At 47.4% G+C, this 16,599-nt stretch overlaps 2 protein-coding genes and 1 long non-coding RNA gene across 3 annotated transcripts; 2 read left to right on the top strand and 1 right to left on the bottom strand.

Moving 5' to 3' along the window:
• Positions 1–226: 226 nt before the first annotated feature.
• LOC116416962 lies at positions 227–10,898 on the bottom strand. Its single transcript, XR_004227266.2, has 3 exons — positions 10,785–10,898; positions 4,231–8,792; positions 227–1,389 (listed from the first exon to the last, which is right to left on the bottom strand). It is a non-coding gene; the product is annotated as an uncharacterized LOC116416962 (long non-coding RNA).
• LOC100120705 (solute carrier family 46 member 3) lies at positions 4,112–16,584 on the top strand. Its single transcript, XM_001604262.5, has 12 exons — positions 4,112–5,419; positions 9,507–9,608; positions 10,467–10,604; positions 10,811–10,894; positions 11,891–12,047; positions 12,794–14,951; positions 15,033–15,298; positions 15,381–15,535; positions 15,613–15,839; positions 15,909–16,067; positions 16,137–16,301; positions 16,380–16,584. The coding sequence occupies exons 1-6, from the start codon at positions 4,348–4,350 to the stop codon at positions 13,020–13,022; spliced, it is 1,782 nt and encodes a 593-aa protein (XP_001604312.1). The 5' UTR covers positions 4,112–4,347; the 3' UTR covers positions 13,023–14,951; positions 15,033–15,298; positions 15,381–15,535; positions 15,613–15,839; positions 15,909–16,067; positions 16,137–16,301; positions 16,380–16,584.
• Positions 13,290–16,516, top strand: LOC116738540 (F-box only protein 39-like). The gene is made up of 8 exons (XM_032598138.1): positions 13,290–13,311; positions 14,710–14,951; positions 15,033–15,302; positions 15,381–15,535; positions 15,613–15,839; positions 15,891–16,067; positions 16,137–16,301; positions 16,380–16,516. Exons 1-8 carry the CDS (start codon positions 13,290–13,292, stop codon positions 16,514–16,516), a joined length of 1,395 nt encoding a protein of 464 aa, XP_032454029.1.
• Positions 16,585–16,599: the final 15 nt, after the last annotated feature.

Genomic DNA, 16,599 nt, shown 5'->3' with positions numbered 1-16,599 from the left:
GCGAGCACGAAAAACGCAAAGCGCGGCTGTACTTATATGAGTCGTAAAAAAGCGCCAAACTCGTTTCCGACTCCCGACATTTGTACATATGCTTCGCTCCTTCGAACGACTTTCACAATTTCTCCGCGTCGACGAAAAAAATGCCCGCCTGCGCGAGAGATAAGCCGATTCTTTAAAACGATCGATCGATCGAGTTTCTCGCTGCGCGTTTTTTTCTTCCTAGATCTTTTTTTTTTTTTTTACTTTTTATCGAGAAAAAAGACAGAGAGAGAAACGGAAAAAATAGAGCGACGATAATTCGGTAAAAGTGAAAGTGATATTCTCGCGCGGACTCGGCAGCGTGTCACGTGCGAGTGTCTTGACGTGCAGCACCGGTATAATTAATTCTGCATGTTTATATACGTCCAAGCTCTTTTCGAGGACACGAGCATAAAAATCTAGAACAGCTCCAACTGGCTCATTCTTTATAGTGTATACTCAAAAATATTTTCGCGATAAGGTCATCGAGATTAGCATACGCGGTAAGGAAAAAGACAAGCCTCGAAAACCTGTTGTCGATGAAAAATACAGCATCGCGAGCGCGCTATCTTTTTTCGATTTTTCCCGCGTAATAGAGCAGGCGCCGGATCGAGAGTGAAAGCGCGCTATCCTGCATAAAGACTCGTATATACGATCGCGCGACGACTGAAACGACGGGTTACAGTATTTGATAGTCCTAACGATAAAATTCACAGTGGTACACGAGGTTCGAGAAAGAAAAAAGAGGACGAAGGTGAAACCATCGCGCAGACTTTTGTGTTTCGCGGGCGAATCGCAAGGTCGCTATAAAAAATTTTCACGTTTATTTTACTGTTGTGCAAAAAAAAAAGAGACTCTTATTAGACCAGCTGATTGAAAACTTTTTTTGCTCCCGACTACGTCGTAACTTTCGAGTAATATCTGTTTAACGCGCGGATGAAAAGGAAAAAAATGATTTTTCAATTTCGTGTGCACGCCGAACTTTCTAATATACAGCAGGTATGTTCATGCCCAAAAAATCAATTAGCCCGCGGTGTCCGATAAAAGCTGTCTATACAGTATAATGACTCTGACCTTGTTCTCCGCGGAACCGAAATATTTATACACACCGGCGGTAGTTCCTAAACTAGCTGCTCCTTTTTCTCCAAATTTTACGAGCGCATAATGACGCTATTAGGCTCATTTCTCAGCCGCTCGCGCGCGCAATAATCATCAATCACACGCTGCTGCAGCAGTACGCGCATAAGCCGGCTTCCTCCTCGCTCGGTCAGATGCGATTTCTCCCGCGCTTTTTTTCGCCGATGTTCTCCCGGGAGGGGGTGTGCCTTGCATCGATCTCCATACGGGGCAAAATACATGCTGTATTCCCATCTGCAAAAAAAGAAAGAAAAAATTACTAACTCCAGCATATCCGCACTGGTAGAGCTGAAAATCGAGCTGCAAGACTATACCTTATACACATCGTGCAAGTGCAGCAGCAGCAGCAATCATAGAGCAGTGGCGAAGCGAAAGAGAGAGAAAGAGAGAGAGAGAGAGAGAGAGAGCAGCCCAATAGTGGGGCCCGAAACAGGTTTCCACGCATTCTTTTAAACTCGCTCTCGGCTCGCTGGCGCACGACTATATTTGCAGCTGTGCAGTGCAGTGCAGCAGCAGCAGCGCTTCCTCGACTCTCTTTCTCGCGCTTTGTTACTCGTGATGCAGCTAGAGAGCCAGAAATCGAAAGTGAAGCCGGCGCTACGCAAGAGAGAGAGAGGAAGGGAGAGATTTTTCAACTGCGGAGACGCGTCCCCCGATAAATGTAACGGAGCTTGTTGTGACGCGAGGGAAGGCTTGTTTTTGTCAGTTTTTCGCAGGGATGAGGAAAATATCGATTTGGGAACTCGCTTTATTCCGGCTATGCAATTTTATAAGTATTAGGGGATGTATTGAAAAATTCAGCTTCGATGCGACAACGAGAGCGAGCACGCGCGCGCGTCCGTCCAGTTTCGTCTGTGACTACTTAAACGCGCGTTTTACCAATGTAGACTCGTATCTCGAGCTGAAATTACCGAATTATTATACTCGGAATTCTGAAAAGCAAAACAACACACCTATAGACAGATTTCGCGGGGGCGTAAATGCATTATCAGCGTATAGTACAAGGTCATCAATCCCGCGCGTGCTCGCGTAGTTTCTTCCGAGACGGAAGCAATTGTGCCGCGCGAAATTGCGCCTATTGAAAGATCTGCTGCTCCGCGCCGGGGCTTAGACGACCCTGAAACCGAATCATCGCGTGCGCGCACGCATGTCTCTATGCACAGCGACTGCAGCAACGTGTACATCATCGCAGGGGAGAAGAAGAAGAGGAACAAGAGAGACGGAGAAACGCACGCGAGTCTCCTCTCTTATTTCTTCTTCCTACGAGACTTTTTCGACGCGAGTCAAGGTCAGGGTCAACTCGCGCCCTTGAGACCAGCAGCAGCAGCAGCAGCGGCAGCAGAGATGCTGTAAGGTTCGATGCATCGGTTGCATATGGGCTTTTTTTTTCTCTTCGCGCGGAGAAGAGCGGTGGCGGAGAGCAATTTTAAGGAGCTGCGAGCGGTTGTTATGCTAACGATGTAATGCTACGAAAATATGTAGCACTGCGCTGCAGCTCTGGGCGCGCGCGCGCGCTCTGCTTTTTGCCCGGCGGAGCGCGGAAAGTAAGAGGAAAGACGGAGAAACGCGGCTTTTTTTCGCTGCGCGCGCTGGAATGCAACGAGGGAGAATAATCCGATGCTGTCTATATGTCCGTGTGTGAGAAGAAAGATTTTTGCTCGGAGAGCGATTATTTGCATACTACACGTGTTGTGGGGTATAACGTTGGAAGATTTTTCGGCGAAGGTGAAACTCGTCTTACGCAACGCGCGAGATTCGATACGGCTTTTGATTTTATAATGACGTTGACGGAGAATCTCTGCAGCCGAAAGTAAAAAGAAGGAGATGAAGAAGCGCCCGATTCCCAAGATAGAAAACCGCAAGCGTTTAAGGCCGCTTTTTCACACACGCAGAGTCCACCTGTTACGTTCTTGAGAGCCTCCTTTCTGCGCTCTTCCTCGTATTAAAACGTTAACGCGAGGCGCGATCGCGGTATGGCTTCGTTCTTTCAATTCTCTCTCGCTCGCTCGCAGCTCTGCAGCTTTGTCTCCTTCCTTTCATCCTCTTGTACACATACGCTCACCTGTCCGTCAGTTCTTCTTCTTCTTCTTTTTTCTCTTTCTCTCAGGATCGTCGCCGCGTGTATAGGTATAGCTACGTACGTACACACACACACACACACACACACAGAGACGGAATATCGACCAGAGAATCGCTGCACCGCAAAACGAGAGGAAAAAGTGCATCGGGCAACAAAAGAGCTGCTGTGGAGGATCAATGCTGTGCGGTGTATGGTACAATAAAAGGAAGCTCAAGACGAGAGAGAGAGAGAGAGAGAGAGAGAGAGAGAGAGAGAGAGAGAGAGAGAGAGAGAGAGAGAGAGAGAGAGAGGGGATAAACAAAGAGAGCAAGGGAATGATAGAGAATCGGAATAGCAGTGCAAGAGCGCGGAGATCGAGAAAAACACGGAGGAGAAACAGGCGGTGATTGTTGAGTAACAGAGAGAGAGAGAGAAGATTACACGGGGGTATGTATATAATGCGCCGGCGCGTAATAAGAAAGTAAGTTTCGTTGAGAGAGAAAGAGAAAGAGCGAGTCGGAAAAATTCCTTCGAGCTACGTATTCTCTAGACAACAGAGGTGGCGATTAATTAAAAATAAAGCGAGGATCGCACAGGTGTGAGTCAGTGTATAATATAATGGAGAGTGAGCAAAAGAAGCTACTCCAAACAAGACTACAGCGGCCGCAACAAAGGCAAAACAAACGATAAATCAAGTATACAGCGAGGTATACATCCTCGCAGCGCACACAGACGGACATCTGCAGGGTAGCGCAGCAGCAGCAGCAGCAGCAGCACATCATCGTACACGCACACAGCTATGTATACAAGAGCAGAGAGCGAGAGGCAAGAGAGTAAGAGAGAGAGAGAGAGAGAGAGAGAAAGAGTATATAGGTGCCGGCAGTACAGGTAGACCCCACCACACTCGCGTCGGTGGGGTTGAGAGAGTCTCGCACGCTCGCTCGCGCTCGCAATACTCGCTCACCGCCGTAGCGTCAGTCGGTTCTCGGTTCCTTCCTTCCGCGGAGCGCGCTCACCTGTTGCAGCAGAGCTGCGCGCCCAATGAGGCGGCGATCCTCATCCTCATCACCGATCGGCCTTGTATATGATCTTGTCGACTGGTCGTCCGGTACACGCAGCGCGAACGTCTGGCAATGAGGGAACCGGCGCAGGAGACTGCCATCAGCAGCAAGCCCTCGGTAGCTGCCTGCAACATAGTCGTCGCCTCGGCGCTCGATGACAGCACGATGATGCAGAACAACAACAACAAGAAGGAAGCCACCACCGACGAGTCGACGTCCTCATCGATCGGCTGGAAAACCATGAGCATCAGGCAGAAGTGTTCCTACATCCTGCGCAACATTACCGTTGAGCCGATGGTCGCGTTCTACATTATGCCGAGTGTCCTCGCCTCTCTGGCGACTCAGAACTTGAATTTGGAGAAGGCTTGCAAGGTGAACCTCGGCTACTCGGACGCGATCTGCGCGGCGTTGGCGGCGCGCAACACCAGCGGACTCGAGCTCGAGGAGACGGCCGTGCAACAGCTGGTCGCCAGTATGCAGACCTGGAAGACGGCGCTGCAGAGCTTTTTCCCCTCGATCCTCATCGTCTTCATGGGCGCGTGGAGCGACAGGAACGGCTTGAGGAAGCCCTGCATGATGCTGCCGATCGTCGGCGAGTTCCTCACCAGCATAAGCTTGATAGCCTGCGTCTACTGGTTCTACGAGCTGCCGATGGAAGCTGCCGGTGTCTTCGAAGCTCTCTGGCCAGCGCTCACGGGCGGCTGGTTCACCATGATCATGGGCACCTTCAGCTACATCGGCGACATCACGAGCGTCGAGTCGAGAACGGTGAGGGTCGGCGCCGTCAACTCGTTCCTGAGCCTCGGCGTACCGGTCGGCATGGCTCTCTCGGGTGTCCTCTACATCAAGCTCGGCTTCTACGGGGTCTTCGGCATCGCCGCGGCCTGCTACGTCTTCAGCTTCATGTACGGCCTGATCGTGATCAAGGAGGCGCCTCGAGCCCTGGAACTGAGAAAGAGCATCAAACTCGCGCAAGCTTCGGAGCTCAAGAGACTGACCTGGTGGGCCTCGGTTACCGATTTCTTCGCGCTGAGGCACGTGCAGGAGACCTTTCGCGTAGCCTTCAAGCAGGGACCCAGGAACCGAAGGAAGAGGGTCATGGTCCTCATGCTGATCGTCATGGTGCTCATCGGCCCTATGTATGGTGAGTATTGCGATGCAGTTGCGCAAGCTCCAATTTCAAATTATCGCGCGGACGCGTTCGTTAAGCGCAGGCAGGATCTGTCTCGTAGATTGAAATTGCGAGCTGGAGAGACGCGTCGCCGCGAAATTCCTGTCTCTCTCTCTCTCTCTCTCTCTCTCTCTCTCTGTCTCGCTCACGTGCTGCAGTGTGTTGGAATTCATAACGGGAGTATATGCGCGACAATGGAGTATAGCACGTGGTATGGAGGTAATTTGCATCGGCGACGATGTGAATTTCGCGGGAGACAGAGACTGCGACGCGGACGTCTTCTCGCGCGCGAACTTTGCGTTCTTTGACGAACTTTCATTGCGACGGCTCGTCATCGTGATAAGGCAACGTTGCTTTTGCGAGCGAGACGCCTGTTAAATACACTCGATGCGAACACCTGTATCTTTGTCTCGCTACACTTATCGAAAGTGAGTTGAAGTAGCACGACGTATAATATACATGTCACACAGGGACTTTATAATTTAGCGGATTAACGAATCGAAGCGCTAATTGCGTCTCGCAATCCTCGCTAATGACTATAAATTATAAAATTTGATAAATCAATAACCACTAGTCAATCAGAGTCGATTTCGAAAGAAAAAGCAGCCACGCGCTGCGCTGCCTGATGCGGGTTGACGTCAGGACTGTCGCTGCAGATATCATTGAAAAATCTCACGAATCGTTGCATGAATGCTTCAAGGACACTCCGCGGACAAAAGAAAACTCCTCATATTATACACGCACGCTGCACACGCGCGAAAAAACATCCTCCGAAACCAATCCTCTCCTTTTCCGCCGCTGCGATCAATTTAGAAATCAGAGAGTCTGGTATAATACTCCAATTATACGATCCATTACACAATATGTACAGACGGCACGTGTCATTCAACTGTGTTGCGCGCACACTTTCCCTTCCGTGTGTTTGTAAACGTTCGAGGAAGAGAAAAAAAAGCTCGCCTATACATCAGTCGCCTATAGAGAGTCGGCGCTTGAAAAAGGAGGGGGGTAGGGCAGTATAAGCGGGTCAATGTAAATAATGGCTTTTTCAAGCATCGGCCAAGGGAGAGAGAGAGAGAGAGTGAGAGAGAGGTAATTTAATAATCGGCAGCACGGAGAGCGCCGGGAGAGAAACTGTGTCAGTCCTTGCTCTTGAACCTTTTTTTCTCGAGCCGTCTCGGTCTGGCTCGGAGCGACCCGAACGCACTGCACGTGACTATTATATATTGTACACTCGATGGACACGATTTTGCGGTTGTATTTTTTTGACTGTTTTCGTCTCATTGTCGGCATGTGTATTGTCAATGACGATTTTATCTGATGCGAGAGGAAAATTTTCGGCATTCGATAAAGCTTTATTTGCAGAGCAAATTTGAACGACTGATTCGCCAACTCATTCGTTATACTCAGTCAAAAAACAGCACACCGTCGACATTTTTTCCAACCCGTACGAAAATCTGAAGCCCACAAGAGAATATCCGCACGTGCGGCGGGTCAACAGCCCCTCAAGAAATGCAAGAGCCTCGTCTGACGTATAAATGTCCTCCGAAAAATCCTCGCGTAAAAACTTGACTTTACGCAGGGTCCCCGAAAAAAGCGCGATTCAAGCTCGTTCCCGATTGAGAAACGAACGACTGCAGAAATTTCTCTCGCGCGCAGGCAACAAAAAAAAAGGAAGGAAAAATCGGCGGTGGTGGTCCCCGGGCGTAATTTCGACCACAGCCCGATGAGACAAGGAGGTGTGCCGACTTAGGCGCGCATGTGTGTGTGTGTGCGCGCGCGCGCAGTCGGCGCTGCGACCGGACTAACCGGTTTGCGGAACCGTAGCCACAACCGTAATCTCGTGAAAAATTGCGAGTCGAGAAAAATTCTCACACATAACGCGCGCGATATGTCATTTTTCGACGAGCACCGTTTAAGATGCTAATTCGGCCCATTATTGCGATGGGAGCTCGCGCGCGAAAGAGAGAGAGAGAGAGAGAGAGAGAGAGAGAGAGAGAGAGAGAGAGAGAGCTGAGATCGGTGAGGAATTTCACCGAAACTATAAGTAGAAGGGCTGCCGATTATGCATCCTTTTTTTTGGCACATGATTCGATTAATAACTTCGCCGAGATCAGTTTATGCGTATATACAAGCGACAGTCGAAAAATCTCGATCGTTCGAAATTACGTAAGCCGGCGTTAAGGAGAAAAAAAAAAACGTCGGGGCGAACCGTTAAGCGACGTCATAAAACAAGTTTAAATAACGCGAAAATGCAGTTCTGTATTTCGAGTAAAAGTGCTCGCGGCATGTTCCCAAGCGCGCGGCTCGATGGTGTTTTATGCGCGTGTGTGTGCGTTCGAAATTCTTCGAGCTAATGTAAACAACTTTGCCGAGTAGGGTTTGCGATGCAGGTGTACGCATAGCTTCTATTTACGTAGCTTTTGATCGAAAAAAAAATAAGAAAAATAAAAAAATGTCCGAATAAGGACGAGGTCGAAACGCGGAGAACTCGGGACTTTTAAGTCTACGATTTGCGCAATAAGCTCGGTTCTCTACAGTTACAGCTTGCGACCACGTTAAGCCAATAATAATAAGCTGTTATAGTATACAATAATAACCAGCGAGTGTGTAACATAAGTACACGAGCATTTATTTTCATTATAATCACGGTACACACGAGAATTATATTAGTTTCTCGAACTTTTCCAAATCGATTAGGCATTGTCCCCGTTTCAGATTCCAGCGAACTCGCGCGCAGTCATCGAAAACTCATTTCGCAAATCGACTGCTCACACCATTTACGAGAAATTCCTTAAAAGCCAGCTCCTCTCGGCATTTATAAGGCGAAAAAATTCAAAGGTCGCACGTTTTCAAATCGCGCCTCGCGTGCAGCGTTCGCAAACAAACCGCATTCCAGTATAAAAAGAAAAACACCTGCAACGATCTTCCTCCTTCCCACACATAGTTACGCGCTTCCACTCTCACCCCTCTTGTCCATACATTCCCATATACGCGAGCGCGCGCGAGACTTTTCCCGGCGCTTACATTATCCCGAGGCAGGGGAAAAAGTGTGTAGCTACAGCGCCGAATCGCGCACATGCCGTGGCGGCGCATCTACTTTCTACGCGGCGCTCGCGCATATAGATATGCAATTCCGCTATAACGACCTTAAGCCCGCGAGAGAGAGAGCGAGTGTATAGCGCGTGTTACATCATCGCTATACACACGCGGATCTTTAACCTCGACGCCGTCGCCGCAGCTGGTTTTGTTGCCCTTTTGTCGCTACTGCCTTCCGTATATGTTATAAGTGAAGTGACTCGATGCTTCGAACTCGTGTACACTGGCTTGCATGACGTTGAAAGTCGATCTGGAAAAAAAAAGAAGCGTCGTTAAAGAAGAAAAGTTTCGGACGATCCTGTCGTAATTATCTAACAGACTTCGAGACAGCTTTTCTAACAAGCACCGAAGCTCGCAGCTGAACATAACGACTTATACAGATTCTCGCGATACCGGCTAATTCTCCAAGGAACAACGCAAATTATCCGCTAATGTTGCCTGAAAAATAATAATAAATCATATCTCTGCTCCGGCTCGAAAAACATAATCACGCGGCTATGCGCACCGGAAGCCAGCGCAGAGGACCGATAATTAAAGCACGAGAGCCGCGTTATGCAATTCCACCGTCAATTTTCTTCTTACGCAAGTGGTCGCGACGATTCTGTATACCTGTATATGCAGGAAAAGTCCGGACTCTGAAAACGAGCTCCGAATAAGAGAAATTTTTCGTAAATTTAAAAAACGACATAGCGTGTATGCAGGAGATTTTTTTTTCCTCCTCGAGATATAACAATTGCCAAGATGAGTCTTGGAAAATTGAAGCGTTAGGTAATTTTTTTATTTTTCCAGAGAAGCCGCTTGCGGTGCGGCGTTTTTAACGCGGGGTAATTAAGCGTCGAGTAATAAAAATGATTTACGTCCTTATATAGTAGACGGATTGCAAAATGCACCACCTGGTGGAGTGTGTATCGATGAAAAACGATTTTCCTATGTTGTAATATATACGAGAGACTTTTATTCGCAGGTGAAATGGCGGTGATGTACCTGTTCACGAGGTATCGCTATCGATGGAACGAGGTCCAGTTCAGCTTCTACTCGACCTACAGCATGGTGATAAATCTCATAGGTGAGCTTCGCGGCATTATCCTAATAATAGAATAACAATAATAGAATAATACGTACTACGTGTACATAAATATCCGTATCCTCAATAAGACTCTCTCGTTATTCAACGAGCAGTTAAAAAAAGTTTAACGTGTCAGTTTTACGTTTTTACCGCGATTCGTTTTTCTCCTTGCGCAACACATTGTCATCCGCGTGTGTTGAACGTATATCGTGTATCATTCGCACAGATTTCTAAAAACGCGAAATCTCGTTCGTCGACCCAAAGAGACAAAAACGGTGCAATCGTTGACCCGAACCGATTTTTTCTCCATCGCGATCGTTCGCTAAAAATGCCTGTCAACGTTCTGTAATTACCCTCGAATAGATGCGAGGAAAAAATGAGCGGTAGTCTGCCTCATTTGCAATCGCGTAATCGAGAGCCGATTTATTTTTACAGTTGTGCCTTGATCATAGATAAATCTTACGTAAAGCTCTAATGCTGCATATACACACGTATACAGCCGAACACACACACACACGACAGCGCAATATATCGATTTACGCAATAACTGCTCGCGCCATCGGAATTAGCCAGCAAATTTTCATGTAAATTTGCATCGACTTTCATTGTCTCTAGCGCGCGACACTGTATACTTTATGTCCCTCGATTAAATCGTAACGACTTCTTTTCGACTACATATCTTGGCGATTGCAAGCGGGAGAATATAATTATTGCGCTGAATTGTAAATTTTTCGAGCAGCCATGTCTCATATGATCGAAGCTTCGCGATAAGGCAGAAAACGTACATAAGCTACCAAATCGGTCGACACGTCTAGAATAAGTCATTAAAGAATCTGATTTCAAGGGATAATTCCCCAGGTACACTGTTCGCGGTGGGAGTGTTCAGTCATTTCCTGAAGATGGACGACGCGCTGCTCGGAGTGCTGAGCTGTGTCAGCAAGATACTCGCGAGCTTCGTCTACGCCTTCTCTACGACCGACTGGATGATGTACATCGGTGAGTGATTCTGATTTCCTCTCTTCGCGTTAACCGATTGTCCGACCAAACCCAGCGATTATCCACTGACAAACGAACAGTCGCCATGTGTTACGAAACAGCTCATATGTATACCAAGTCCCAAACTAATGAGAGGCACCAACCCCTCGAACAAACAAACGAAAAAAATAAAGCACCCACTGAAGCATATCCTCGTGAAATTTCAGCGCCGCTGGTGGAAATAATAAACGGCACGTCGTTCATCGTGATGCGCTCGATAACCTCGAAGCTGGTTCCACCTGACGAGCTGGGTAAGTGGCAACGTGTGCGTCTGTGTGTGTACAGCCTTCTCGAGGCTACTCTACGGCCTCGCGCGCGAAAAATCTCTCGCGCCTCTCTCTATGTACACCGCAGATATGGTGCACTATATATAGTGACCGTCGTGCAGATTTAACTCCCTCGTGCTATGCAGTCCAGCTGATCATGATGTGTGTATTGAAGCTCGAAATAGATATACCGGCTGCGGGACGACTTGGCACATGAGTCGCGTGTGCGCCGGAAGTGCCTCGTTGTGTTGCCGGACAGTGTGTTAGCCGCTGTCGCCGCTGTGCTTTTCGATCACCGTAGGGACAGCGCTCCGCAGTTCTCTGTGGACATATAATTTATACAACATTTTTGATTATCTTTTAAAAACGTCAACGTCGCGCTTAATTTATGAACTGTCTGTGTGTGTGTGTGTGTGTGTGTGTGTGTGTGTAATAAAGCTTTTATGCGCGAGCCTTGTTTTACGACGCGTTAATGAACTGTACACTTTAAACTGCACTTTATTCCGCGATTTTTCTCGCATTATCGACACCGTTACTTTTCCGGTGTGTTATGTATATCGCGTCGCAGTTATCGAGGCGATATAATACGCTCGGCGGCTACTCGTTATTTGCATTCGATCTTTTCACCGGTGACAACGAATGATCCACTGATGAGCATCAGCCTTGCGTAAAATACAAATAGAAAAGAGCAGCGCGGCTCATCCTTGAGCTTTATTTTCAGAACAATCGAGTTCCTTTCGTATAAAAAACGCGTGTAATTAGACAACGTATAGATTCGAACTTAACCACCAATTGGCTACATTGCATGTATATAATACACGACGTCAGCGCTGTCTCGCCAAGCGTGACTCGTTCTACTGAACGAAAGCGCAAAAAAAAACGGAAAAAAGAACACGATATATCACGAGCCCTCATAGTTTTTTGGCCTAACTGCGGCGAAACTGTCGACTTAAAAATCTCGTAAAGAAATCGTCATTTCAGGCAAGGTGAACTCGCTGTTTGGCGTTTGCGAGGCCATAGTGCCACTGGTCTACGGACCGATGTACAGCTCGATTTACGGGGCCACGGTCAATAACTTTCCGGGGACGTTCTTCCTCGTCGGCGGTGGCCTCATGATCCCCGGCGTCATCGCCTTCTTGTGAGTACATTATAATATATACACATTACATTTTTCACATTCATTATACGATCGGCTCGTTAATAATCGTTACATTGATAATGACGGCTACTCTACCTCGCGCGAGCGCTAACGACCAATATAATGTCGATTTGCGATCAGATATTTTTTCCGCGCGCTCTCTCGCAGCCTTGCGCGCACTTTTATTGCAATTGCGCGCGCTGCGCTTGCTGTGACACTATTTGACGACCTTACAGAGCTAACTTTCAACAATCGTTGTAATATTATTTATGGGATGAACGTTCGACGCGTGTACAAATCATACGATTATACGAATTTCGAATTATTTATAGCAAACGTATCAGCCGAACGGTGTGTTGTATAAAAAAAAAAAATTAAGAGCTTAATTAAAGCGCAAGCATTCGACTGCGTCCGTGAGCACGTGAGTTCTGTCGGCGGAACGTAATAAACGATTTATTATGATTGCTGTTATCATATACGCGGCAATAGTTCTGCCGTCACTGCTAATACACGCTATCCTCGTCCCGAAAGACACTGAAAAGTCTAATTGTCAAATAAAGCTCTCCCGCGCTGCAGCTTGCGATTACACACGTCCTTTCGAAAATAGCTGCTCGTGCGAGCATCGCAGTCACTGTACAATGTATATAGGCGCGCGGAGTGAGCTGCATGAAAACAGTCGCTCTGCTTATCATCGTCGAAACCTGAAATCAAAGAGCAGTAAAAATAATTAAAAATTTCCCTCGCAGATGGCTGTACATGGAGCACAGGAAAGACGACGCTTTGGAGCGCGAGCAAGCGGCGGCACAGCTGGCCGCAGCGAACAACAAAGAGCCGACAAAAGGTGGCAAACAGGAGCCGATGGAGAACCGGCTGGAGAACGGCCTGACGCTTGGCAAGATGAGGAGCAACTCGACGAGCGGCAACGTCGAAGTCACGGGTATCGACAACGCGGCCTTCGAGTCCGAGAAACTGTGATCATACTGCGCGACGACCTATCGCGCGCGCGCGCGCGCAATGCCAAATATGAGAAAGAGAGAAAGGGACGAGCTTTCGAATGTAAAGCTCTTGTTGTCGTTATCTTTGGGGTCGTTATCGTGTGTGCGAGATGATGATGAAGAAGTGCTTGTTATGTATAGGGAGAGAGATTTGTATATTTGTGAAAAATCAGCGATGCGGGTCTAGTGTTAACGTTATGACGAAAGGGATTTTGTGCGTAGAACAACGTGTATACGTGAAAGAACAATGCATTTTTACAATAACACAAGTGAGTCTCAAGCGTACGTATAGCCTATACATTTTCGCGCAACTATTTCATTCCGTCAAAGCTATATATTCGCGCGCGTGCATTGAAAAGATTTTTTTTTTCTTTTTTCACGTAAATGTAATTATATCATATACATATGTGTTTCCAAAATCACCGGTCGACGCAACAATTATTCCTCGACAAAAAGTGCAATAAACGAGAGAGAGAGAGAGAGAGAGAGAGAGAGAGAGAGAGAGAGAGAGAAGAGTATATATGTATACATATTACGTGATATAGTATTAAAGTGTAAATAATCATGCGGATGGAGCGGCAGCTCGCTCTCGTCCTGTGCGCGTTCCGTGTAAGATTAAGTATAATTTACCTGATAACGATGATGAAACAGTATTTTTCTAAGGATATCCTTTAAGCACGAAGAGGTATTATTATCGAGAGGACGACGACGTCGAGAATTACAAGTGCGAGATATTTTGATATTTTTTGTTAATTTAGGGATCACGTATTCGAGCTGTATTTTTAAACGAAATTTTACCGAGGAAACGATTTTTGCGGTAGTCTGTTGACGCGTAACAACTGAGATTAACGACGAGTTTTATACGAGCATTAATGTTTTCAGCCATTTACACAACCATTTTTGTATGAAATAAAAAAAAAAAGAAACTGCGTTTGCGAGTTGTATTTTGATGACGAGGAAAAACAAGTAATTATAAAGGTAGAAAGTGTCACAATAAGGAAGTTTAGAAGAGCAGTTGGATCACTACGTCAACAGAGAGACAATAACTATAATCTTGACGCCGTGTAGATTTTATTGTAAATAAAGAAAAAAGTGTACTTAACTAAAGTTTAACGCTGTATTCTCCAGTAGTAAGCGGTTAGAATGACGTGGCATCTTCCGAGAGCGATTCCCCGAGTCAGTGCGTGAAATTGTGCTACCAAAAAGAAGATTGTCTATTTTAATTTATGAACACAGAAAAAAAGTAATATAATATATCAGCGTTATTTATATATTGTTCTTGCGCCCGAAGCTGTTTGGAATTCGAAATAAAAACTATTGAAAATCAACTTTCTCCACTGTCCATCCCTACATCTCATATTCGCGGCTACAGTAAAAATGTTCAGTTCTGCGAAATTGTACAAGAAAACGTATGGGTGATTGTGAGACGGCTATCAGACGGCCGGGCTGTAACATTATAACAATGAAAGCACATCGACCTCCTATTATTTCCTCGATATTCATATAAAACAAAAGCCAGCCCAGCCAAATATCTCTGAACGCGTCAATCTCGACCGACATAACCGCATCAGTAAATAATAACCTTTCGCAATAGAAAGGAACCTTTGAAAAGCCGCGATCAAGATCCACGCATATAAAGCAGCACATCCGAATAAAATCCAACGCAGAGCTGGATAATGCGGACAGGACGCTTCAAAAAGAGACGGAAGAGACGTTCGTCTGGTCGCGGCTCCCGGAACTGATCTTGACGCAGGTGTTCTCGCTGCTCAGTCGAGAGGACAGAGCTAGCGCCGGTCAAGTATGCCTGCACTGGAACCGATGCCTCGACTCGGCCTGCCTCTGGCGGCGCTGCAGCATCTACATCGATTGCGATCTCAGCCTGGACTACAGTGTCGCCAGTGAGATGACCGTTAGTGCATTAAACTCATATAAATTAGGTAATAAAATAATAATAAAATATACTCACGAAAAAGACGCGATCCTTCCGCAGCTGAGGTACGGCGAGCACATGCGCGTCCTCGAGCTGGCCTGGTCGAAGCCCTACGTGACACCGCGAAACACGTCCCGCCGTCAGCGCTACAGCAGGAGCAAGAAGAACGGCGCTTGCAGCGCCCAAGTGGAGGCCGGCGTTAACTTCCTCGAATTGGTCCTGACCAAAGAGGCACAGCTGAGGGAACTGCTGCTCACCAACTGGCTCTACAGCGGCAAGTGGGGCAACTGCGCCAAGTTGCTCTACGGCCTTGCCAACCTTCTTGCGTTAGTACGATGGCGTCGCTCGTATCATACGACTGCATAGTGTGCGTAGGTCTTGACGAGGAGTTTAATCAGATGTCAACAGAACCTGGAGAAGCTGAGTCTGCTGGACGCGAATCTGGCGCAGAGCGACGTCCTGCGGCTCTTGGCTATTGTGGCTAGGTTAGCCGGGGGGAGACTGGAGACACTCGATCTGCGAGGGGCCTTTCGGGAGTGGCAGGCACCGCTGAACAGCGCGAGGTTAGCCATGATACTTAGACCTAGCCTGCGAATCGTTCGTTTTTATTCCGAAAATTATCACGCGGATTTTCCTTCAGATTCCTGCGTCTACTCGGCCGATTCAGCAGTCTGGCGTACCTTAGCTTCGACTACCCGGCACTTTCGGACGGCGCTCTGGCTGCACTGGCGTCAGGCGCAGCGCCTTCGTTGCGCTTACTCCACGTCGCGGTGCAGGAATCCGACTCCCGGCAGCATCGGCTTTCCGACAACGCCTGGCGAGAGCTCGCGGACGTCTGCCCGAGGCTCGGCGTCGCTTACACCATATGTGCGTAGCTATAATTTATGTGGATGTCGACGATTCAGTTATGAACTGAAGACTTGGTTTTGGAAGTAGTGAATCTGTCGGACCACGAGGATCTGTGCTTCCTACTGCTGCCCAGTGTGCCGCTCGCCAGGTTTCGCATGTACGCCAGCCATGTTTGGGACCAGAACCGCACCCGTAACTTCCGCGGCACCGTCGGCCTCCTCATCGCACACTACACCAATACTCTCGGTATTACATAGATTTCAAAAGCGTCTTTTTTGTTTTTTCTCATAATCTCGTCGTTTGCTTTGTTGTCAGAGGAAGTCAAACTGCACCTGATCTACAATAAGGAGAAGATGGACGATCTGATAGTGTCCCTGCTGACATCATGCAAGCAGCTGGAGAACATTCATTACGAGGGTATCCTGCGGGATTTCGAGACGCTTCGTGACGTCTGTCAACTGCAGTTGGACAGCAAGACGCGTGAGCTACTTTCAAAGTTCAAAGAAAAGCTCTCTATCGATTAATTTTATTATTTATCTCGTTCGATGCTCAATACAGGCTGGTATAACAAGATCCACTTGAAGCCGCAAAATGCGAACATGCATAACAGAGCCTTGATACAAGACATCGGCCGTCAGTACAACCGTAAGCTCCTCCAGCGAGGCGTGGATTTTCGCATCGAGAGTTTCGTCTAGACTGATCCGCAAAAATTCAATGGGTTCAATTATATACAAATCGTGCTTTCAATAAATCTCTATCTCTATCTTGCCGCAATCAA

Source organism: Nasonia vitripennis, chromosome 3, assembly GCF_009193385.2.
Source record: "Nasonia vitripennis strain AsymCx chromosome 3, Nvit_psr_1.1, whole genome shotgun sequence".
Lineage (NCBI taxonomy): Eukaryota > Metazoa > Arthropoda > Insecta > Hymenoptera > Pteromalidae > Nasonia > Nasonia vitripennis.
Note: the sequence above shows the minus strand (reverse complement) of the source record. Positions and strands in the feature narration are given on the sequence as shown.